General features: G+C 42.8%; 1 protein-coding gene across 4 annotated transcripts in view; it reads right to left on the bottom strand.

The window, feature by feature from the left end:
* Positions 1 to 23,980, bottom strand: part of LOC135908372 (myotubularin-related protein 9) — a 52,704-nt gene that overhangs the window by 27,228 nt on the left and 1,496 nt on the right. For 3 of the 4 annotated variants that reach the window (XM_065440141.1, XM_065440142.1, XM_065440143.1), the window contains 6 exons: positions 16,633 to 16,795; positions 16,110 to 16,269; positions 15,861 to 16,012; positions 12,868 to 12,996; positions 10,481 to 10,637; positions 10,275 to 10,379 (listed from right to left, as the gene is read on the bottom strand). In XM_065440141.1, coding sequence (XP_065296213.1) covers positions 10,275 to 10,379; positions 10,481 to 10,637; positions 12,868 to 12,996; positions 15,861 to 16,012; positions 16,110 to 16,269; positions 16,633 to 16,795 — 866 coding nt within the window. Of the gene's footprint in view, positions 1 to 10,274; positions 10,380 to 10,480; positions 10,638 to 12,867; positions 12,997 to 15,860; positions 16,013 to 16,109; positions 16,270 to 16,632; positions 16,796 to 17,017; positions 17,178 to 23,980 lie in introns of those variants that run through there. The other variant, XM_065440144.1, reaches the window with a different exon arrangement.

Genomic DNA, 23,980 nt, shown 5'->3' with positions numbered 1-23,980 from the left:
TGCTTATTTACTAAGTGTATTGATGTGCGGAGAAAAAGAGAGCAATGCAAAGAATTGAAGTAAAGCCCAACTTTAGCAAATTGTGAAGTTCGTCTCTAGTGGCACAACTACATAAGTCACCCAATATGAAACTGTGGAAAAAGTAGTAGTGTAAGCTGTTCTTCCTCATTTCATTTGTGAGAAGAAAAACTATGGAGCCCCACACTGACACATTATATTCCTTATCTGCTGCAGAAAGATGACACGTCATTAACATCTCTATTTCTATGTAGTAGTAGTAGTAGTATGTTTGACGTAGTAGTATGTTTATTTGGCCATATTATATACAATACAATATGCCCTCGAGGTGAGGCTAAAGGAGGTAGACCAAGCATACCTCCTGACAAGGCCTAAACCCCGATCACACATCATGGAAACGGGGGCCGAATGGACACAGAGGGAAAAAAAAAAAAACAATGAGCAAACATGATCACAATAGAAAATAGTTAATGATAGACAATAATAAATATCCATTAACAATAAACAAAACATTTCATAATATGCACAATCAAAAAAGAAAACTAAGTATACAGAATTAGCTGAAATTTAACCGGGGGGGAAAAGAGTCGTCAGTTTTTTCTTAAATACAGACACACTATAACTTTCTAAAGCAATCTGAGTAAGAGAAAGGTAAGCATTACATAATGTTATAATTTGATAATCGGTTGTTTGTTTACCATAATTTGTTCTGGGTCTTGCAGTAGATAGGGCAACGGAACGTAGACCATACGCAACGTTTCTCGAATTATAAGTATTAGAAAAAGAGTTAAAGTCATGTTTGACTTTATAAAAAATGTGAAGAGCCAAACTAAAATTGTATAAGTGAAAGAAATTGCGAACATGAAATGTTTCGAAAAGATTAGCTTCAACAGATGAACTTGAACTTAATGAACGTAGAGCTCTTTTCTGGAGAGAAAGCAGTTTGTGTGAATCAGTTTTGTTGCATGTACCCCACACTAGGTTGCAATACACCAGGTGAGACTGAACAAGGGCAAAATATAACTGTTTTTTAATTTGTAGTGGGAGGAGATGTCTAACACGATAAATAACATAAATAGATCTGGCCATTTTTAGTCTAATGTAGTTTATATGATCACTCCAACCCAAATCGCTACGAAAAAACACTCCAAGGAACCGGCAACTATGAACTTGCTCGATGTTTGAGTCATTAAAAAATAGTTTGATGTGATGATCTAATGGTTTGTTTTTTGGATGGAAGAGCATAAACTTTGTTTTGTTTACGTTTAATTGAAGTTGATTAACATAGAGCCAAACCGCTAACTCCTCAAGCCAGGTATTACATTGGTGTTCAAGTACTTGGAGACTGGAGCCGGAAAAAAAGAGATTAGTATCGTCGGCATACATCAGGATATTAGGAGTTAATGGAATGTTTACAATGTCATTAATATAGAGAATAAATAAAAGTGGTCCCAGAATTGAACCCTGAGGGACACCGAATTTTATCATACCAAAACTGGATTTTACATCATGAATCTGAGTGTACTGTATCCGTGCAGTTAGATAACTTTCCAATAGTGAATTTGCCACTCCACGGATCCCGTAAGTTTTTAATTTGTGGAGCAGTATTGTATGTTGCACAGAATCGAAAGCTTTGCGCAGGTCGAGAAAAATTCCAACAGAAAAAAGCTTAGTTTCAAAATTGTTAATTATAGAGTTTTTAATATCTAACAGAGCAGATTCTGTTGATTTACCGGCCTGAAAGCCATACTGTTGGGGGCAAATAAGATGTTTAGCTTGTAAGAAATTGTTTAGTCGCCTATAGAGTATACGCTCAGCTAACTTCGAAAACAGAGGCAATACCGAAATAGGACGGTAATTATTTGGGTCATTTTTGTTGCCTCCTTTGAATAAAACGGTAACGCGCGCGACTTTTAATTTGCTAGGGAATACACCAGAAAGAAGCATTCTGTTACAAATATGCGTAAGAGGGCCAGCAATAATATTTACAGCACATTTGATAGGAAAAGCAGCAACTTCGTCATCTCCAGGTGAGCAGGTGTTCCTGAATGAATTAATGATAGAAATAACTTCATCCACTGAAGTAGGGGACAAAAATATAGATTCAGTAGTGCAAGAGGGTAAGTATGAGTCAACAGACCGAGTTGAATGACAGCTAGCAGAGGGTCGGTATGCTCCGGCAACTAAAAAGTGTTCATTCAGCATATTGGCAAGTGAAACTCCAGCATAATTCACCCCATTGACTTTCAACTCAGAGGAAGATAATTCTGCCTGTTCCCTATAATAACGTTAATACCTTGCCAAAGTAATTTAGGATTGTGTAAGATTGACGAAAACTTATTTATATAGAAAAAAGATTTAGCTTTCTTTAGATCTGAGTTTAATTTATTTCGAAACTTCTTAAACTTAGCTAAATCATCCGGGCATCGCGTTTCTAAAAAACGAGAGAACATTTTGTTCTTTTCTTTAATTTGTTTCAAAAGTGCCCCTGTCATCCATTCTTTTCTAGCCTTTCTATGTTTTCTTATAGTTTGAGTTGGGAACGCAGCGTAATAGCATTCAAGCAGCTTCTGAATAAATATATCATAAGCACGGGACGAGTCATTTTCACCATATACATCTACCCAATTAATTGTCGACAACAAGTGACAAAATCTGGAGATGCTCTTTTCATCATTAACTCTACGAGCATGAACGCGTTTATTCAATTTGGTCGTATCAGGAAAAAGTGAAAAGAAAGGTAAGTGATCACTAATTCCAGAAGAAAAAACACCGGATATGCAACTCTGAGGTGGGAAATTAGTGAAGCACAAATCAATTAATGTTTCAGAGTGCAAGGATATGCGAGTAGGCAATTTAATAGTATTGTCACAACCATTAGACAGCATTATTTCATTCAAGTTAATCTTCAGAGCGTTATCCTCCAAAAAGTTAATATTGAAGTCACCTAGTACGATGATACGCCAGTTGTTTTGGTTAGCAAACTTCAGAAAACAATCAATGAAGCGAAAAAAATTGTCAGAATTTCCTTGAGGGGGGCGATACACAACCATAATAGTAACTCTATGAAAAACAATGCAAACAGTTTCAAAATCAGTACAAACAATTGAATAATCCGACAAGACCTCAAAGCACAAATAATTTTGCACATATAAAGATACACCACCACCACGCTTTCCATCTCGAAATACTGAAATGGGCTTGTAACCAGCAAACTCGCTGACATCTGCATTTGAGGTAAACCATGTTTCAGTGAAGGCAATAAGGTCAAAATTAAAGTTCAGTTTAGTTAATTCAGCTTCTACTTCTTCCGATTTATTTTTTAGGCTTTGACAGTTCAAGTGGTAAAGAGATAGTGTGTTGCGAGGATTGTAAGCACCATCCTTTAGAAAGTCGGTGAATGACTCGGCAGTAAAATAAGCCATTTTTGAGCAGGTGTACTGCGCAGTCTCGCAGCAACAGTGATTAAACCATCTTATCAATGTCCTCCTCACAAGCGATCCTGATGGCTCGTGCACCAGGTTGCTTTCGAGCGTAGATCTTTCCTTCCTTTGACCAGACGAAAGCGTACTTCATTTCCTTAGCCTTCATTTTAGCTAGCCACAGTAAATTCCTGCTAGAAGCCGTCAGGTTATCAAAGAATCGAATGTCATCTTCGCATTTTTTGCGCTTTGAAATCCAGTCTGATTTTGTGGATCGGTTGGCAAAACAGATCAAAACCACAGGCACCTTGTCTGGTTGAGATGGAAGGCGGTGTAGCCCTTCAATGTCATTTGCTGCAAGTGTGGGCAAGTCAAGCTTTACAGCAAGGCTGTTTACTTTGCTCAGTAAATCTTCATCATCTGTCACAGGCATTCCATGTATTTCCATGTTTTGCCGCCTACTGTACTGGCTCAGGTCGTTCAATTCCTGACGCAGTTTTCGAAATTGCTGACCGTCCTGGTTTGCCTCAATGTCGTCAACTCTCTTACGCAGGAGCTCGATTTCCTTGTCATGCCTATTAGACACTTTGAGCAATTTGTCATACGTGTCAGACATATGTTGTACAGACTTTTCAATGCTTGAAACGGTTTCCTTCAAAGATGTCAGATGTGTCATGATTAACTGGTGAGTCGCTTCATTACGCTCAGGTTCAGAGATTTACTGGCAAGTCATGCACAGCTGCATTTTTCTCAAGCTCTAAAGATGATGCCATTGTGCCCGCAATCACAAGCAACAAACATTTTTCATGTGCATAAATTTTTCCCTCTGCACTACAGTACAGAATGACAACACTGCTGAAGTCAATGCACAGCATACCAATTTCCTTACTCCTACATTACATATTCCTCTGAAAAAAGCTGCAAAACCTGTAATTTCATTAAAATTTACACATTAATACTAGAAGATTGTTACATTCATGTTGGAAAACTTCTACAGCCAAATAAATGCAAAGCTTGATGCGCCCAACAGGCAAAGATATAGAATATGCTGTCACAGATGGCTTTTCACTTATCCAAGCGCGACAGTTACTATAATCTGCAGCAAAATGTCTATACAAACATTCTGGCACTTAGTCCTAACAAATAAGTGATTGGTGCAAAGAAACATTGAAGCCCCAAACTTACACTCAATAAAGCACAGCTTAGTCCCTGTTTTACAATAAAAAAATGCGCCAGGTGCCTCTATTAAAGGAAAATATGAATCAGAGTGACATGTAGTTCATGCTTCCGGTGAACATATGCAACACAACTCATGAACTTTCCAAACATCACGATACCAAACCTAAGAACACAGGCTTTATGGAAATGAACTGGAATGTGACTAACGTAAGACAACAAAGTGCAGATAAACTGACAAACTGGAGAATAGAAACAGTGGACAAGCACGCAAATTCAATATCCAGGTTCCACCTTGCACACTACATCATTCACTCTACCATGTACCACATAACACAGGCCTATGAAAAAAGTTGAATTTTGTGTGATAGCTACAAATAAATTGTTTTCTAATTTATAGACAGTTTTTGCCCATGAGAGTCACAAACTCAAACACAGGTGTGAGAGCTGGTGGTTAGTCCTATCAGGAATGTCATTGTTTTTAATAGTGGCGATAGCATAGCCTAGTACTAAAGTAGTGCTGGTAACGACAAAATGCAGCCTGCAATGTTTTCCACATATGCAGTCTATGACACATTCTAGAGGGACTTTAAATAGAAGTTTAAAGACCTGGTCTTACTTTCAAATCCATAGAAAGATACTCTTTCTAAAACTATTTCATCTCAATGAGCGAATAAGAGGGATACTGAAAACACAGCTGTTTTAGCACAATGTAAAGCTAAGTACTAGATTACATCACATATATTTCCATAGGTTGGCAAAATCACCAATGAGTCTATTCACTCAGACTGAACTGTGAGTATCAGTTTGGGTGAGACAGGCCGAGTAGAATTTCAGTGAGTTTGAGTCTGAGCGAGCGTGGCTAAGCAGAATTTTGGTGAGCCTAACTCCAAGTGAGCCCAGCTGAGTAAAATTTCGGTGTATTTGAATCCGAGCGCCTGTCTGTCAGTAAAATTTTGGTGAGTGAGTCCCAGCGAGCCCTGTGCAAATAATAAATTTTGTGAGTGAATTCTGCTTATTTTGCCAATCTAAAAATTAAAGCAATGCTAAAGTCGCGGCAACAGCAACACAATGCAGTGCGCTGCGTACGTTGCACAACTGCATAAAATTAAAATAAAAAATTCTGTCAGTCGTTCGCACTGTCGTGAGGCTCCATGCCGCACTTACAACCCCCTCCCCCACGTCTCCCCACCCCTTGCAGAAAGCGTGCACATCAGTTTTGTGCACGTTTTTAGCGCCGCACCAGCAACACAAGTTGATGCCTCTAAGTCTGGACAGCGCACTGATGTCGCACTTCAATGCCCCCTCCAACTATCTCCTCTGCTTCTCCTTTTCTTACTATTCACACCTCTGCAGAATGCTGCAAGCAGGTTTGGAAGGGAAGTTGGGGAAAGTTCGCTGGGAAGCGCACAACATCCGGGCACATGCGCATAGTATATGTTGTTGCGGCTAGGGTGGTGTTCAGGGCATAGAATCCACCGTGCCCATCGACTACGACATCAAGTTGTAGAAAATAAAGGAAAAAGGGTGTATTAGCTTAGTCACATGGCTCCAGTGCGGAACCTCACTCCGTGCAGGAGTAAGTTAAACATCTCAGTTCACATCAAGACCCTGTGTCCTCACTCTCGAAAAGTATCTGCTTTAATTCTGCCGTCTTCCCTAGGTGAATCGACTAGGGAATCTGAAGACTGTACAGCAGCAAATCACATCGTCGACTCTGTCGCAATAGCACGCCCATGCTATCCCTAACCCGCAGTAACTCTGCCTCAAAGAAACTGGTTTGGAATTTGTGGAAGAAAGAAATCATCCGGTGACACCCGGTTCGTTCGTCATTGCCCACCCCGTTCTTTGCTCAGTCAGCAAGGTGAAGCGCGGGCTGAGGGCCTTTCGTGAAATCCTGAAACAGCTGGTTTACACGCTGTCTTGATGGCTGGATAAGTGAAGTCAAATAAAAATTACTGATACCCTGTTGCTCCTACAGATTGAATTTATTTTCCAAATGCTCAGTGTTAAGTGTAACCTCTGAGAATGACGAGGTGAGCTGGACTTTCAGAAGTGCTCTCGTGAATTGTAGTTTGATTGAACTTCGGCAATGTAGCTTACACGAGTACGCTTTGGTGCCATGGAGGAAGAAAAACAACTAGGAGGAAGCGTGATGCCAAGCTGCTAGCCTTAGCAAGCCAGCATCCTCTAACGCCACCCCACTACCTTTCTCTTTGGGGCCTATCCGCACGATGACTCAAAGCGTAGGCACTGGAGGCCCTCCACCATTGCTCGACCTTTACAAGACACTGCTTATGTGGTAACTGTTAGTGGCACCTTTGTCACCAACCATTATTGTTACGCACTCTCTCTTCAAAAGCGTGACCAATTGCAGCACGAATAAATAAAGATTGTGATGTGATGGAAACTTCATTGAGTGTTTCCGAGCACGCTTTACATAATTTGCAGTAAAATTTAGTCACTAAAACAAGTTTATCTTTAAGTAGTGTGAGAAACTGAATGACTACAAACAATGAACGTTTTATGTTAGCTGCTTTAAATGTATCAGTTTTTCTGTGAGATTACTTGAAGTTATGTGAAACCAAGCAGAAATTTTAAATGAGAACAGCTTTATTGATGTTTCAGAGCACCATTATAGTATTCTGGCAGTACACTGAAACGAACTCTTGACTGTGTTGATAAGAAAATTGTATGCTTATGCAAGGTAATGAGAATACTACGTGAAGGAGTACACTTTGTCTTTATATTTCGCTAGAAAAACCTATACACTCCATGCACTTAGCAGCTAGGAAGCACTGCTGGCATATCAGGCGGTGAGGGCCTATTTACTGTGAGTCTTTCCTTTATAGTATTTTTATGACTAGGCTTCAAGCTGATCATGTCACGTTTCAGGTTTTTTTCACTCCTCCATGTATGAAGCTCAGATTCAGTGCATTTGACAGCAAATATGGATGTTAGCAGTGTCACTACTGGAGCTGTGAATCTGCACTTGCGGTATTGATTTTTGGATCAACCAGGACTTATGAAATTCTCAATCATAGCACGATGTCCGACAACTCAAGAAGCAATACAGTGAGCCACACCATCTATGCCAACATCGTGAATCATTGTTAAGAAGTGGCACTACATCAAGTGAAGTTTTATTTGTGCACAATGTTAGCAGCGTCTACTTTTGTTTACAAGGCAGGCCTTCATACTACAAAGTGCAAGAAAGAAAAGATTTCTATCCTGAGGTGCTAAAAACGCACATGCATGCTGGACGCACTTTTGCACAAACACACCAATAAGAATTTCAATATTGTTTAAAGATACATTTAGCAGATTTTATCCTTAAATGGACCTTAAAACGATTTGGTGATTTTGTACAAGTGTACTGAGTTGTTAGGGTAGGTCGTTTTGATCACTAATTGACGCATCTAAGTGCTCTGCATAAAGTGTGTATTTTATCATAAGGTTTTAAAAATGTACATCGCTACCGATTGTAGCGTGCCATTCAGCTGAGTTTTCAGCCACCCCTGACCAAGTGACGCGAGGTGACCATATGGTGCCAGTAGGGCAAGCTATCTGATTGGCTGCCCAGGGCACGTCATCTATAATTTTTCCAATTTTATGGCGAACAAATGTTGTTTGTAGTAGTTGGAATGTTAGTTAACTTGTTTCTATAAAAAAAAGAAAGTAACAAAAACAGAATGCACAAGGACAATTTATCACTACACTCAAGACTTCCGGCACACAGCAAGTGTCTGCTTCTGTTACAACGTGCTCTGTGTTGATGAGAACTTCAAGTCAGCGTTGGCCTCGATTTTTCTTTTCGCAAGCACCATGGCTTGCCCTTGTTACATTGTGGGCTGCAAACATAGCAACTGGCAGTATGTCTAACTGCTACATCATGTCTCTCTGCAAGGCAGCAGACGAGCGGAGTTGCTGTAGTGCATCAGACTGTCGGTATCTGGTCGGCGCCAGAATTTGTGCGTTTGCGCAATTACTACCACAATTAGGATTATTACCACAATGGTGCTTCGCTTGTCCAGTATTCGGGTGAACGCAAGCACAATCGGAATGGATGAGCATTTCACAGGATGAGCGGAGGCACAAACACGAACGATCCAAAGATTTCAGAATGGACTGCACGGTGCAGCCACCTAGTGGCACAGAGCTCAACCAAACACAGAACTAATATAGCACTAACAAAGTGGATTCTACTCTGCTGCTGGCGTAAACTTTCGGCAAGAGTGTAATCATGAACACAATGTTTTTCTAAATGTTTAAAATCTTTTGCACTTGGTTAGAGCAATATTAGCTCTTTGTTTGGCTGGTTAAGCTTTACACCACCAGTGGCTGTGCAGACCAATCAGGTCACTTACGTAAGTATACGCTAAAGCTCCTTTGCCACAGCGGTGTAGTATAGAGCTGCTTTAGCTTACGCCTCCGACCATCCGTCAAAACGAGCAGCTCCGCTGTGGTTATCTGTGCACCAGACACGCTCGGTGCTGCGACAGAATACTTGTAATGCACGCTGCTCCGATAGCTCCCGCTTGGGATCAACTGCCAGGAAGCTGGCAGAGAGGCTGGAGAGGCTTTGTGCGCAAGCTCCAAGACAACCGGAAGTAGACGACACAACGTGGCGCAGAGCCAGTGAAGGCGGAGCTTAGCCCCGATTGCTCGACAAATGAGTTGAGGAGAAAATGCATGGCTATGGAGGAGGGTAACTTGTAATTGCCCACAGCTCTCTTAATATGAGACGCTTCCCACTAATTGTGATGTGAATGATTTGCTGTAGCTGTACTCTACATATCTACAAAATTTGTCCGAACCACTTACCTTTTAAGCAAGATACTTTCAGTACTGCAAAGACCTCTCATCGTACTTACTGCTTGCTTCTTATAAGGCATGGTAATGCACATGATATAAGGACCTTTCATTTATGTTTAAGACTCTTGTGTGTACATTTCCATAAATGTTTTCGCATTTGCAATCCCTCTGCATATGCTATATTTAGTCTTGTATGAAGGTCTTTTATTATTTGATGTGTTAAATTCATGAGAAAGCCTGAACAAGTGATAGCCAGGCCAAGTGGACCTGCCTCAGTCGGGTTCCAATGAGAGAGTCCGAGTCAGCCCAACTGAGTAAATTATGGTGAATCTGAGTAGAAGTGGGCTCACGTGAGTAGAATTCTGGAGAGTCGGACTCCAAGTGAGCCCGGCTCAAAAGAATTTTGGTCAATGCTAGTTCGAGTGAGCTCAGCTGATTTAAATTTTTGTGAGACTGAGTCCCAGAGAGCCCTAAGCAAAAAATAATTTGTGAGTGAGTATGAGTGAATTTCGTTAATGCTGCCAAACTATGTATATATCCAGGCATTCTGTAAAATTTCTGCAACAGCGATATATGCTCGATTCTGCAGCAGGCAGCTGCAGAATTCATAGGCAGCTGGGACTGGTCAAGCTGCTGTTATGCAACTTGCATGCACCTTGCCAACACCACCATTTAAGCATGAAAATGTACTCACAAGGTGAATGAACCCCTCTAAGCTAATTCTGTTATATAGGTAGGCCTTCAACCAGATAAGTGCAAAGAGGATTACTAAAGTACCAGAACAAAGACTTATGAGCAGCACACCAATGTGTCGGGAAACACCAGTCGAAACTCGAGGCTCACCTTCCACCACTTTGGAGAGGGACTCCAAGAGGGCTGTATAGCGCTCGATTGGCTTGTGCAGGCGCGTCCACATTGGATAATGCACTTCAGGCTCACAGCCACCACCTGAAAGTTTTCAATGCACAACTTAATTCACGAAACATGTGCCAGTTGGCGCATTACACTTGAAAAGGGAGAATTGTGGCATGTTGCACATTTAGATTTACCTTTTGTTTTTGCTAACTGAGCAACATTCTGTGTTCGGGTGTCGATGATGAACCCCTTCTTTCCACCCATCAGCACGGACTTCAGCAGCTCCTCATCCCCATTAGAACGCCGCATCGTGGTTCCAACCAATGGCTGACTGCACCTCATGAGTGCCGTCTGCAGGGAGCAATAGCAGCATAAGCCATTAAGACATGCTTCATACAGACTCCTAACACATGCTGGCCCACCTCTCTGCCCTTCTTAATCCTCTAAAGGCATCTGACGAGCTCAGTTTCTTTCTGGACAAAACCGTCTTTTCTTGATTTTGACTAACTAGCCTCGTTGAGTATATTTTGGTGCTGTTAGCACGATTTTTGACCAATTGAGCACATAGAACAGCTCCCTAGTTACCAGTGGATACAATAGGTGGTAGAATGGGTCCTGCAGAAGTGCTCGCAGAGGCACACTTAATAGACTCAACTCAACACAGCCTTAAAGTTCAACAGCCATTTTTGCACAGTTTTTACTCTGTGTGTTCGCCAATCGCGTTGGCCCAATTATTGTGCTGTTTCATTCAAAGATATTGCCTTCTTAACTAGCTCGAATGGACCTTGGTACAGTAATTTACCAGTAGTGTTGGCCCATTATAGAGTCAAATTTTCCTTTGCTCTCTGTAGGCTCTTAATTTCTAAACTGATCATCATGATTACACAATACATTGATAGCAATCTCTGAAAGTGAGACGAGATGTTTAAGTGAGATCAAGTTAGGTGCTAATAACATGTATGTCTAATTGTCTTGCCAACATATTGGTGCAGCACTACCTCTCAAAAAAGTGAAGCTTTAAAAACATGGAGGTTCTGACGAGTCTGAACATTCTTAAAAGAACAACTCAGCAGCATCCATTCAGACACACAAACGGAAATGTTTGCTTCTGCATTACAGATTGTTTTACTAGCTTCCATTCTACTACTTAAACTGGCAACATAAAGAAAATCCTACTGTGCTGGTCCAAAACCATAGCTAGTTGGGTGAGTCAGTACAAATGCATCTTCACCTACAGTGTGAACAAAACAGACTGGGCACGAAAGAAGGATGACATGAGCACTGACTCATGACTGGAAGTTTACTGTGAATAAATAACATATAAATAATAGAGCTCATACATGTGCCATCCCAAAAGATGGCAGTATATACAGGATGAGACAAAGATCAAGACGTATGCCAGCAGGGACAATGTGGTTTATAAAAATGTGCTGCCATGCAGAAAGTGTTAAATCATCCAAACATTTCAATATATCAATGACAGTTGCAAGAACATTCTTCTAGAAGGATGCTGGTCAGGTACATTTGGCTCTGCGTTGCTCAGCATGTAGTTGTGTGGCTGTATTTGATTCTATGTGCATGCTTTGGAAGAACAAAGACAAGAAAGCCCACCTCATAGCGGAGGCATATAAAATGAAAGAAGTGGCAACACATGCAAAAGTGGGGTGCCAGTACCGCTACACAGCAGAGAAATACACTTCCTCAATGCATGTAGGAATAGAACTTGCGATCTTGTCCCTGGTGGGATTTTAGCATGTGTTGCAATCTTCTTTGTTGGCACTTCCATTTTTGTCAATTTGTGCATGCATGAGTTTTTTCATTTATATGCAATTTATTAGCAATAAACTTCCCGTGGTGAGCCAGCGCTTGCATCATGTCATCCTTCCTTTGTGTTCAGTCTGTTCTGTTCGTGCCGTGGGTAAATGTCTAAAACAGGCCAGGTACAAACCATATTGTTGCTACAGAGAGCAGTATGGTATAATCTTTTTTTTTTACCGTAATTATATTCCTTCTGTGGTCAACTTTATTTTGCATTTTTAAAAGGAATGCTGGGAGTGTGGCCTAAAAGCACCAGGGCCTTTTTACAACAATAAGTAGCAGCAGCAACACAGAGATATTAGCTGTATACAGCAGTAGTTTCCTCAGAATAGCACAATGCTATCAGACAAGCTGTTAATTTTGTGTGCGAGCTGAAATACACTTCAAGCGTAAAAGCATCATCAAAGGTGCAGCTGATTAGGAATGAAGCCAAAGACACTCATTGCCATCAGCCTAACAAAGCAACATCATGCAAAAGTAGTTGCTGGATGTTTAACTGGTGGATTTATTGGGTTTAATAATGTCCAAAAGCAACACATCTGCTGCAAGAGACAACATAGAAGGCTTGGTATTAACTATGAGGTCGTTTACCATCCACCTAAAATGCTAAAAGTGTAGTTAACATCATGTGATGTCACTGGTGGTAGAACCAGGCAGGTCACTACCTAAAGCCCAGCATTCCCTATGGCAAAACACATTGGTCCCTTTTTGGAAAGTTGTACACATATCCTGGATTTAGTGATGCGATACATATGTCACCAACCTTTGCTTTCTTGTGAAAGTAGCTCAACACCGGAAAACGGCCCATCTGTCTGAAGGAAGCTGAAGCAACCAGCACACTGTCTTCTATCCTCTTAGGTACAATCACTTGTTCAGGATAGGTTGGACAGACCTATTGAACACAGGATTTGGGTGGAAAAAGAAAAAAGATACAGTGTTAAAGCTAGGTGTTACAAATAAAGACCAGGCTTCTTTACGGCAGAAATCAGTCTCATAAGGCACTGTCATCAGATATACTCTAACATGCACATCGTTACTGTATAACTTTAAAAGAGTAATTGTAATATTTGTCCTTTTTTCCATTTATTTAATTGCTGCTGACTTAATGATCTCGGTGTGGTGTTGAACACAGAGGAAATAATCATATCACAGCCAGCTGCTCTTCCTCTACACTTATAAAAAGTCTCAGTGTGTGGTCAGGACACTGCTGTGCCACAGTTTGCTTGGTTCATGCTAACAAAACTGATCAGCAATCAAGTCACTGTAAGAGCGGAGTGCTACACAAGAGGTTTTTAGCTGGGCTTGTTGGCGCCCATTAACTTCTAAGTGAACTGTGCGAAGATGGAACAAGGAAGGAAACAAACGAGCACAGTGTTCGTGTTTGTTTCCTTCCTTGTCCTGTCTTCACGCGAAAAGTCACTACGGAAGCTTTTTTGCAACAGTTCCTTGATGATGAAGAAAACCTCTTTGCACTAAGCAAGAATTTGTTACAGATGGGAGCTATTGCCCAACTTTGTCATGCAAAACACATGCACGCACACACACGCACACACACACACAAATACACACACACACACAAAAGATTTTTTACATGATTTTTTTGGTTCTGTGACTAGCATTTTCTCTTATCAGACATACGGCCCCTTTAGGCTACTTTCATGCACGCAGGTGTCCTTAAGCAGTGCTTTTTGGCTCTGACTGCTTGGAAGGAATGTCTATGAAAAAACATTCAAAGACTGAAAAAAAAAAATGCGGGGTTAATGTCCCAATACTTGCTATGAGAGATACAACAGTGGGTGGCACCAAATAAATTTTTCATGACCTGGGATTCTTTACGATGTACCTATGGGGCTCTTGCATTGCCCAGGGGGCGCTGCGAAAAAGGTGCTAAAAAGCGCCCTCCGTGCTAAAATGGGTCGTACCAAGCTCGGTCGTCTGCTTCGGAAAGCACGTTTACACTATGGACCCGCCACTTTCGGTTGTGTTGTTTCACGGCCTGCAGCGAATATCGGGCGCCGAAGATTTTTTCAGGAGTGGCACGCTGCGTAAAGGCAAGAAATTATGCAGTGCCGAATACGTGTACGCCGTTCAAGAATTGGGCGGCGAAGTTTTAGCACCGTGTCAATCGCAAGTGAAGCGAGTCGCGCACGAAGTGGAACTTCAGGTAAGGTTTGCACGCTAGCTGCTAGATTCAGGCGCACAAACGCGAGGAAATGCTTGCTATAAATGAATCCACAGCGGCGATAAGCAGACATTATGTGTACGGAACTGCTCGAGCACACGACTGTACGCGCCGCGATGTACGAACTGCTCGAGCGCACGATCGTACGCGCCGCGACGGCAGCGGTCTTTCGACATGCCGCGAAACGGCGGGCCTCCTGCAATCTTTGTTGACTGCATGCCGCTAAACAAGTAGTTATGCCTGCGTTGTAGTAGCGGCCATCTGTCCTTTTTAGTAACTGGTAATAACTGATGCAATGCATATGAGCTCACACGTACGTGCGAATCGCGCTGCAGCGCGAGCTCGTACGCCGCTCGCTTGATGTAGGTTTTAATGACAGCGCTCGAACATCGATGTGCTGCAATCAATACTGCCTTGCTGCGCTGCCTCAACGTGCTGGCTTGAGATCAAGGATGAGCGCATTTAACTCTCTTAACCTAGCTGTGCTGCTCGTAGTGGAGTAGTGAATTGTCATCGAATGAGCCCGACCATTTGTGCTCATTTGCACACACCTGGTCACTTCACCACTTCGCATCGGTCGAATTGTTCATTGTCGCTGTGGCCGGGTCTCGAATCGTGAATTACCAGCCATGCCTGCTGCTATGTCGGTCTGCTGTCGGGACTGTAGGTGCAAAAGACCGAACATTAGAACGCAGATAATCAAGCAAGCTTCAAGACAGGCGAAGCAGTCAGCATGACGCGAAGTTTCGCTTACTCAGCGCGACGAACTGCAGCTATGCAGCGCGCCCGACGCTCCACTTCGTGAGGCCTTGAAGGAAAGCGGCAGAATATGATGTTGGGATTCAGGCCTTCTTGTTCATGGCAGCCCACGACGCAGAAGTAATGACGGTGACGCCTTTTCGAGGCTGGGCTAGGTCTCTCCGGATCGGCGTCACCGATTCCGTCTCCTCCCAGCATTGCGTCCCACGGCACACGGAGAGCCCGTTTTCGTTAAACTATAGGCTGCGGCGAGCTCGCAGCGTGGTCGGCATGGTCTGCGAGAAGTGGCGAGCCTTTTCGCACCCGCAACAGGGCAGAAAAAAGTGCGAATCGACGCAAAACTCGGCCTAGAAACGTGCTTCGCCACAGCCAGGGCTCAATACGACCCAAGCTGGTACGACCCAGATGTCGTTTCCCGCGCCGCCACCAGGCGCCGCTACTATACCTCAAACTCCAGCGCAAGACGCCCATAGCACAGTACATGTGTTTATGCATTCTAACCCAATCTAAATGCGGCTGCTGATACTGGGAATTGAACCCCCAATCCTCATGCTCACCAGCAGAATGTCATAACCACAGAGCCATCGCTCAGTGGTCAAATGAGGTCCTCCTTAAATTTGTGTTAAACTATCATGACTTGCTGTAACCAAATATTTGTGTATTTGCTCATAAATACATAGTGTTCTCAAGTAGTTTATTAGGTAAAATGCACCACTAAATACTATTTTAAACTTAGATTCCAAGCAGACAAGTTGTTGAGAATTTCTAAGCAACTACTCAGGATATGTCAGTGTAACATGTTACAAACGTCTCACCGAGAAATCTTGGTTCACAGATGATATCCGCCAATCATCTGAGACCAGCTTGATTTTGGCAAAGTCTTGCTCTGTTGCGAATGCTGACCACCCATCCTCCATTATAACAAAAGATGGATTGTAGAAGAATGGATGAAACCATTTCGGGTTATCTGCAGAGGAGAGACAGGGGAGGCATGAAATGTTACGCCCAGGGCTATCTACAAGAGCAAAAGCCAATGGTTTATGTCACGATGACTTTTTCCTTACCTAATGCAGAAAGGCATTCGATGGTGTCAGCAACATTGTTGCAAGCTTCAACACCAGTGATATCGAGCTGAATTATCCTGAAGTCTTTGCATTTCAAGAACAATGACCCAGATAGGGCCCCAATTCGTCGTTCGACAGTGTCAACCATCCTGTGCAGCAACTGGAAAAGCAAAGGGGGTTCTAAGTAAGCTGCAGTCACAATTGGTGGAAATGGAAGCACTAAACCAGCATGTCAGTGCAAGCCTTTATCAATGCATAGTGTGCGAGTGTGAAAAAATAAAACTGGCTAAAAGACATTGCTTTCGTGTCTCAAAAGTCGCTTTGTCCTCGTTTATTCCATTCTGTGAAGTGTTCAAACTCGAAGTTTCACGGATGAGTCCGCCAAGTTCGAAGTTGTAGCGTTTTACGTGTGTGACACTGACAACGTGTCACAGCATTTGCTTGTAGGTATTCGTGAACATCCGCACGTCGCACATTTATGTCAACTTGTTCACGACAGCGTTGTTACCAAGTGTATACGTACCCATAGTTCCTTATCGTCATCAGTGCGCGAAGAGAATATAGAGTGATGACTCGAAAGAGATAGCGTCCCCGAAAAGCTTGTGCAGAGCGGTGCGTGCAGAACTACACGGTCAACTTTGGTGATCTTGATCAGTTCTGCAAACTCCATTTTTTTCCGCTTCGATCTAGGAGTACAAAGAAGATAAACATCAGGGCCGCAAAAAGCGCTGTTTTACGCCCGAAAAGAATTCCACGCATTAGGAAGATATTTTGCGAAGAGATTCAATAGAGCAAAACCGCAGCTGTGACAAACGTGCGGCAACATCTGCGACGCCCACTAGCAACCGACAAGAGCTTCAACGCTCTGCTTTCCGTCGCGCTGTACTTCCATGAAGTTGACCGCTTACCAGTGTACTAGCACGTCTTAAACAGGCATTTCCGATAGATCCCGCAGTTTACATCCTACGACAAACATCATTGCAACATAAACAAGTGGTAGATGAGACAGGTTGCGATATCCAATGCAGTCATTCGCGTCTGGCTGTATTTGAGGCTTCAGGTGACTATGGATTCTGTACTTTCAACTTACAGCGAGCCACATAAATTTTTATACCAGAACCGGAACCAAAACTACTAGGCGTCAACTATGTTGGTCTCAGGAACATATTTTGCTCTAAGGCACAGTATAAGTAAAGAGTGCCTAGCTTTAATAATTAATTCCCTTAGCGCAAGATACAGTGGGAATGCTATTCATCTGGATACGAAAGCATGCGCATTTTTATCCTCAAGTTTTGGTTTCGTTGCACGGCGTCGTGTAGTCGCATAGGTGGGCGTAGACCTGGAGTGTATGTTGCACAGTATATGAATAATTTTTTTTTTTTGAAGAAACGTCATACTTTGCGGAGCCAGAATGCTAGTCGAGAATATACATACAGCTGCGGGTGTCGAGACATCCAAAGAAAAGGTAAGGAAAGTAACACTTGGTAGTTTTGTCCCAGCCAGCGTTAGCCAAGCTGTTCAGTGAAAACAATATTTAATAAACACTGCGCAAGATACAATAAGACCTACGGTGTTCGATCGCAAGAATTCTGACAACCGAGCACCATCGGCTTTAATATCGTAACTTGCACCGTGTTCTTAAATTTTTCTTTCTTTTTTTCTTTTTTAGCTGAACAGCTTGGATAACATTAGTTGGGAATCCCAAATGTACGTGCGTCCACAAGTGTCTAGTTTTCTAAAGGTGGCTGATACATTGTTTGAGGTAGATGATGTATGTGGGAGAAGTTCTTTGCAGCGCATTCCAGCGGTTATAGTGTGCAGCGGTTATAGTGTGCTATTTTCCCTTTTTCTGCGACCGTTAAAGAGGCATCTACCTAACCGCCTTCCCGCTCTGTGCCCCTGGTCGCTCCGCTCCCCCTTGGCAGGAATCCTCCGTGCCAGGCCTGATGGTAAACAATATGAAAAAAAAAAGAATGCTACGGAAATTCTGAGAATTGACTACTAATGCGTAAGCATTCTTTCACTCGAACGCTACTTCTAACTTGTGCACGTCTACCCATCGCTACCAATCATCCACTATTATAACGATTAAATGTGCTAACTTGACCAATTATGACCTTATTAATGTGAAAGCATTATATGGCTAATGAGGCGGAAAATCCGGCGCAGTTATCGACGTTTGCGTGGCCACCGATGGCGAACCGACGACCATTGGTTGAAATCGAGTCCACGACATTGAGTGCTAATTTAGGCGAAGTTAATTAAAGAACAGTGAATTAAGGCAGAGTTAATTAAGGCACTCAAATGCCTGACCTTTCTTGAAAGTCGAACCCGCGACCTTGCGTTGTGGCATAATGCCTAAGCAACGCGCGGTGGTCCAGTGCTTTCGCATTCATCCACGTAGGGATAACTAAGTGCACCTTGAATTCTTTGCGGATATCTCGTATCAACTGAGCCGACACGCTGTCACAACAATTTTCTTTTTTTTTGCCGCACCACAGCTTCTTTTTTTTTTCCTTTTTTTATTTTCCTGTTTAGTTACGACCTCGACGCGGCGACGGCGAACTCACCAGTGCCTTTTTTTTTTCCTTTTTCTTCTGATGTTACCTATCATCTACTATTACAAATTATAACGATTACATGTGTTAACTTGACCAATTATGCATTTATTTTGCAGATATAAGGCGTCACGGGACGGACAGACATTGCTGGGGTACTCGCCAAAGGACGCTCACGTATTACTGTAGGAAACTAAGGAAATGGAGAGAAACCTCTTAATTACCTTTGACTTAATTGTATCCGGTGTGATGTAAACTGAGGCCAAAGCAACTTTCACTTCTGTGAATGTAATGTAGCCGACATAGACATCTGCCTGCCACGCTGCGGTCCATGGTGCGAATCCCGGCCAGAATATTTTCTTTTTTGTTTGTTTCTTTTAACGTTACCAATGATCTATTACTACACTGTGATAACGATTACGCGTGTTAACCAATTATGCATTTATTTTCCAGATATACGGCGCCATGGGACAGACAGATTTTTCTGGGGTACTCGCCAAAGAATGTTTACGCTTTAAAAAGAACACGCACTTCAGAAGCCAAAGGGGAAAAAAAAGAACAGTGCCCACCCACTCTGTGAAGAAGGATGACCAGCTAAGCTGTGTATGTGAGCCACTTAAACCTGCACCTCCGCCGCAGGTCGGCCCGACATTTCCCTATCTTCGTGATCTACGCACGTATGGGGAGTGCCGCCTGGTTCACGTCCGCCGCGGATCGGCCCGGCATTGCAGTACTTTCGGGACCGGCCCACGTATGGGGAGTATTGAACGCCTGCTTCACTTGCGCCGCGGCGGCTCGGTATTGCACTATCTTCGGGACCGGCCCATGTATTGGGAGTTTTGTCCATACACGGACACGATATTGGGGGAACTAGCCCTCAGCAGCTTCGCTGTAAAATTGGTTACGTCTGTGTTTCTTAATTACTAAATGACGGCTACGAACGCGGGAGCACTGGCACGAGCGCGCGGCAGCAATCCACGCTAATGTTTGTGCGCAAAAGGCTCATGCCAGCAGCAGAAGGTGGGACGCTGGCCTTGCCCTGCTGCAGAGCCGATTCAGCGGAGCTGAATGGTGTGTTCACTTGGCTACGTCGCTTTTGTAGCCAATTACGCACTGCGCGTCTCTGGAGACATTCGAACGCTACACGCGTGAACCGCACATGCGCCTCGATACTGTGACAGCACGACGACGGCAACGGCAACGGCACAAATGTAAATCGAGCGTCTGTATAATTGTTATTGCAACAAAAGAAAAAATACTGAAAATGAATTAAAAGTTAGTGTGTGTTCGAAACTTGACGTGCGCTCCATGTTTATATAGCTGCGACCTTACTATCGTCCAGTGGCGTAGCCAGAAATTTTGTGCGGGGGGGGGCTACGCCACTGGCCCAATATATATATATATATATATAGCTGCACGTTCCAGCTCAGCCTACTCTTTAAAAGGAAGCTTTAGCTCGGGTGCTCCTATTTAAGTACATGTAGAAGGGGAATTCGTTTTTCCATGCAACCACTTCACCAAATTTGAGGAGGTTTGTTGCATTTAAAAGAAAAAGTTTAATTCTAGTGACTACTGGCTTCGAATTTTTCATTTAGGTGGTCTATTATTTATCAAAATTGGCCAAAATTGAAAATTTTCAGAAAACGAAACTATCAAGTATAAAACTCCGTGACTCAACAATGAAAGATGATATCACAATTCTGTGAATTGCATCTAATACTACATCTACAGCGGACAAAATAGATATGTTACACATGAATCTCAAAAAAATTTACTATTGTGTAAATACGGCTTTTGCAGAACCCTTCTACACAACGTAACCAATTCACGTAAAATACAAATTGACACAGCAAACTCGTCCGCTTTGACTGTTATAATAAATGCCGTTTACAGAACCACAATATATGTTCTTCATGCATAGCTATTAGTTTGTAAACGTCGTGCTTCTATTTTTTCAAACTTTCGAATTTTCCAAGATATTTTAAACAAAATTTAGGCCCTAAATCCAAGTTCTGTTTCCAACAGACACTAGGATTTAACTTTATCTCTCAAATGCAACCAATTTCAATAAAAGCGATTAGCAGGATAATATCAGAAAAGCGTTTCTGCGTTTTACAAGTACTCGAATAGGCCGCGTCGGATTGGGCCCGACCTAAAGCTTCCTCTTAAACAATTTATCGAGGGATCAAATACATGAATAATAACTGCATTGTCATTGCCAAAGATGCTGCAAACGAATTCTTGAAAGCTACGCTCTGTAAATACAAGTAAAATATGTATTTTTTCATAAAATATTATACTCGTATGTGCCAAAAATTGTGCCCAACATAACTGACGTCAATGCTTCCATGTGTTTTGTCTATTTATTAAGTAAAGAAAATATCACACGAACTTTAGAACTATATCAGTTCGAAACCCGGAAAGCAGTGCATGCCGCTGATATGAAAAATTAAAAGGCAATGAACTGAACAAGTTGAGGACAAATATGTTAATGAAACTTTGTCATTCAAGAACCGTGCTTACGTTCTTGTATATATGCAATGGCCAGTGAAAAATCTCAATGACGCTGTCGTTTGTTCCAATGTATTACGCAGGAGTAGCTGTCCCTTGTCGTGTATCGTGAGTAATTGCAACGAAGTTATAGTCGCGACAGAGAGCACGTATAAAAAGCAGGAGTTCTGCAAGATATATGAGGGCAAGTCAAATGAATGAGCCAACAACGGGGTACTTTATTTAAAAGTAGTCTTCATGAGAATTTAGACATTTGTCCTATTTACTAACGAGTTGCGTGATTCCCGTCTTATAGAACGTTCCTTGGGTTGCTGCTTCAAAAAGTCTGTATCTGGTTCCCTTGAGCTGTTTTTTCGGTTGCCCCAAAATGTAGCAGTTGCAAGGTGACAGGTCTGAGCTGTATGGCGGATGTTGCAGCGTTTCCCACTTGAACTTTGCCAGTTTTGTATTAACCACATAAGCGACGTGGGGACAGGCATTGTCGTGGAACAAGATGACCCCATTCGTCAATTTTCCACGTTTTTCGTTCTTGATTGCGACACGCTGCCGTTCTGGCGTTGATAGCCTCTCAACAATTGATAGCCTCTCAAGATTTAGCAAATCTATCAGTAATGGACCCTGTCGATCGAAAAAATAAGTCAACAACACCTCTCCAGCGGAAATGATGGCCTTTACGTTCTTTGGGCGTGGTAAATTCGAATGTTTCTACCGTAAGCTTTGCCGTCGTGTTTCAAGCTCGTAGTAGTGGCACCGAGGTTCGTCCCCGATCACAGTTGCAAACAAGAAGTCGTCATGCTCATTGTGATACCCGATCAGATGAGTCAAGGCAGCGCGAAACTTCTCCGTTTTCTCGCGATGGATAAAAATCTTGGGGATCCATTGCGCACCAAAGAGTCGATAACCGAGAAGCTCATGAAATATGGCGTGAACCGAACCGTGACTGATGTTCAGACGGTCTGCCAGTTCATCGATGCTTATCCTCCGTTCTTCTTTCAGCAGCTCATGAACATTTGAAATTGTGTGGGGGGTGATTACACAATGGTTTTGGCCCGGTCTTGGAATGTCTTTGCAACGTCCTTTGAACAGTTTGCTCCAACGCTTCACAGTGGTCAATGAAATGCAGTGTTCAACGTACACGGCAGTCATATGGCGATTAATTTCTGTTTTGGAAACACCTTCAGCTGTCAAAAACTTCGCGACACCGAGCTGTTCAACTTTTGAAGTGTCCATTATGTGACGCAACCATATTCAACCCAGTGTATGAGAGCATTAAAGAACATTTATCTTCACACCTGCGCGTCACTTTTGTAAATGAGACATGCCGTTCTCCTACGCGCATGCCTCGCAGATAATGAACCGAACCATTATTGCGTGGTTAAGGTAGGCTCACTTTCATTTGACTCGCCCTCGTACATTAGAAATGCAAAGATACAATGGGATATGCAAATGCGAAAATACGGCTTGTGTCACTGGAAACAAAAGTGTCACTGGAAACAAAGTTCACTGCATGTATACACAAAACCTCGCAACAAGATATTTAAGTATACGTATAAGTCTCCAATGAGTCTATGTATGTAAGAAGAAGTAACTGTATATAATGCGTCAAACAAGGCAAATAAACATGTTGCACAATCATAGATTCACAGAATCCTAGATTCCGCCCCCATTCCATCCACTCCCCCCGATGTATTGCGCGCGACGGAAGGCGGCGCGCTTGCTCCCCGCTTTTCTCCTTTGCGCACACAAGACTGAGCCACCATCGTCGGCTCACCCATTCCACCTCCCCTCCTACGCTTTCACTCGCACATACAGCATGCAGCGCGTAGTCACGATGTTATCACCCTTGGACTTTACACGAAACATGAGGGCGATGGCAGGAATGCGCCTGGAGTGTCCATATAATTGCTTTCGCAATAATATGATAAACGTATCCGGCAACTGAAGCATCCCGTCGCCCATTACTTTCCACAAAAGAAGTATCAAAATCGAACTTTCACCATGCGACAATTCGCTGCGCCGCATTAATGTTTTTTTTTTTCTGTGAGGCGGAGACACCGAAATGAAAAAAAAAAAACGCATAGGAAAGTATGTTGGCCAGAATCTAATGCCTACTTCGGGCACCTAATGGGGCTACGTAAGGAATACCGAAGAAAACATGAGACGCTTGGTCCACTGAGAACCATACGCATACTGCTCAGTATCCTACAGCGGCGAAACAAGACTTTCCGGAAAGGTTCCACTCAAGGAATGCGGCGCAATCCTTCGAGTCCCCAGTGATGGTGGCGAACGACCATTGTTTTTTTTTTTCTCGTCTGCTAGCCAGAAAGCGTCCAAAACTCTGTCCGGTGAAAATCCACTCGGCCAGAACAAACCGAACGCGCACCGAAGTGCACCGCACGGTGGTCGGGGCCATACGAGAAAAACGTATGCGCTCTGGCTGGCTCTGGCAGCCCGCGGGTAGGGTAGCGAGAACAAAAAAAAATTGAAGAGGCTCAATGTGTCCTCGCGAATAAAAGTCAAAGTAGAAAAAATAAATAAGAACGTAGTTACTATGGCTGGCTTTAGTGTCTTGACATGGATGTTCTGGCGTAGGTTAAAAAAAATGTTGATATTTTTTATGTGACATGACGACACAAATGAACCACCCCAACGCTTCGTCTCATTGGACCTCGCTGCCTGCTTTGTCAACTCGTCTGCTAGTGTGTTGATTTGGTTTGTCTCGTTGTATGTTCCGATGTAATATTTTAGAAAAGTCAATAGACCTTTGGCGTCAAATGTTTATAACAACATTACACCCACAAA

The sequence above is a fragment of the Dermacentor albipictus genome, chromosome 5 (assembly GCF_038994185.2).
Source record: "Dermacentor albipictus isolate Rhodes 1998 colony chromosome 5, USDA_Dalb.pri_finalv2, whole genome shotgun sequence".
In the NCBI taxonomy this organism is placed as follows: Eukaryota; Metazoa; Arthropoda; class Arachnida; order Ixodida; family Ixodidae; genus Dermacentor; species Dermacentor albipictus.
This window is presented reverse-complemented; position numbering and strand designations above follow the sequence as displayed.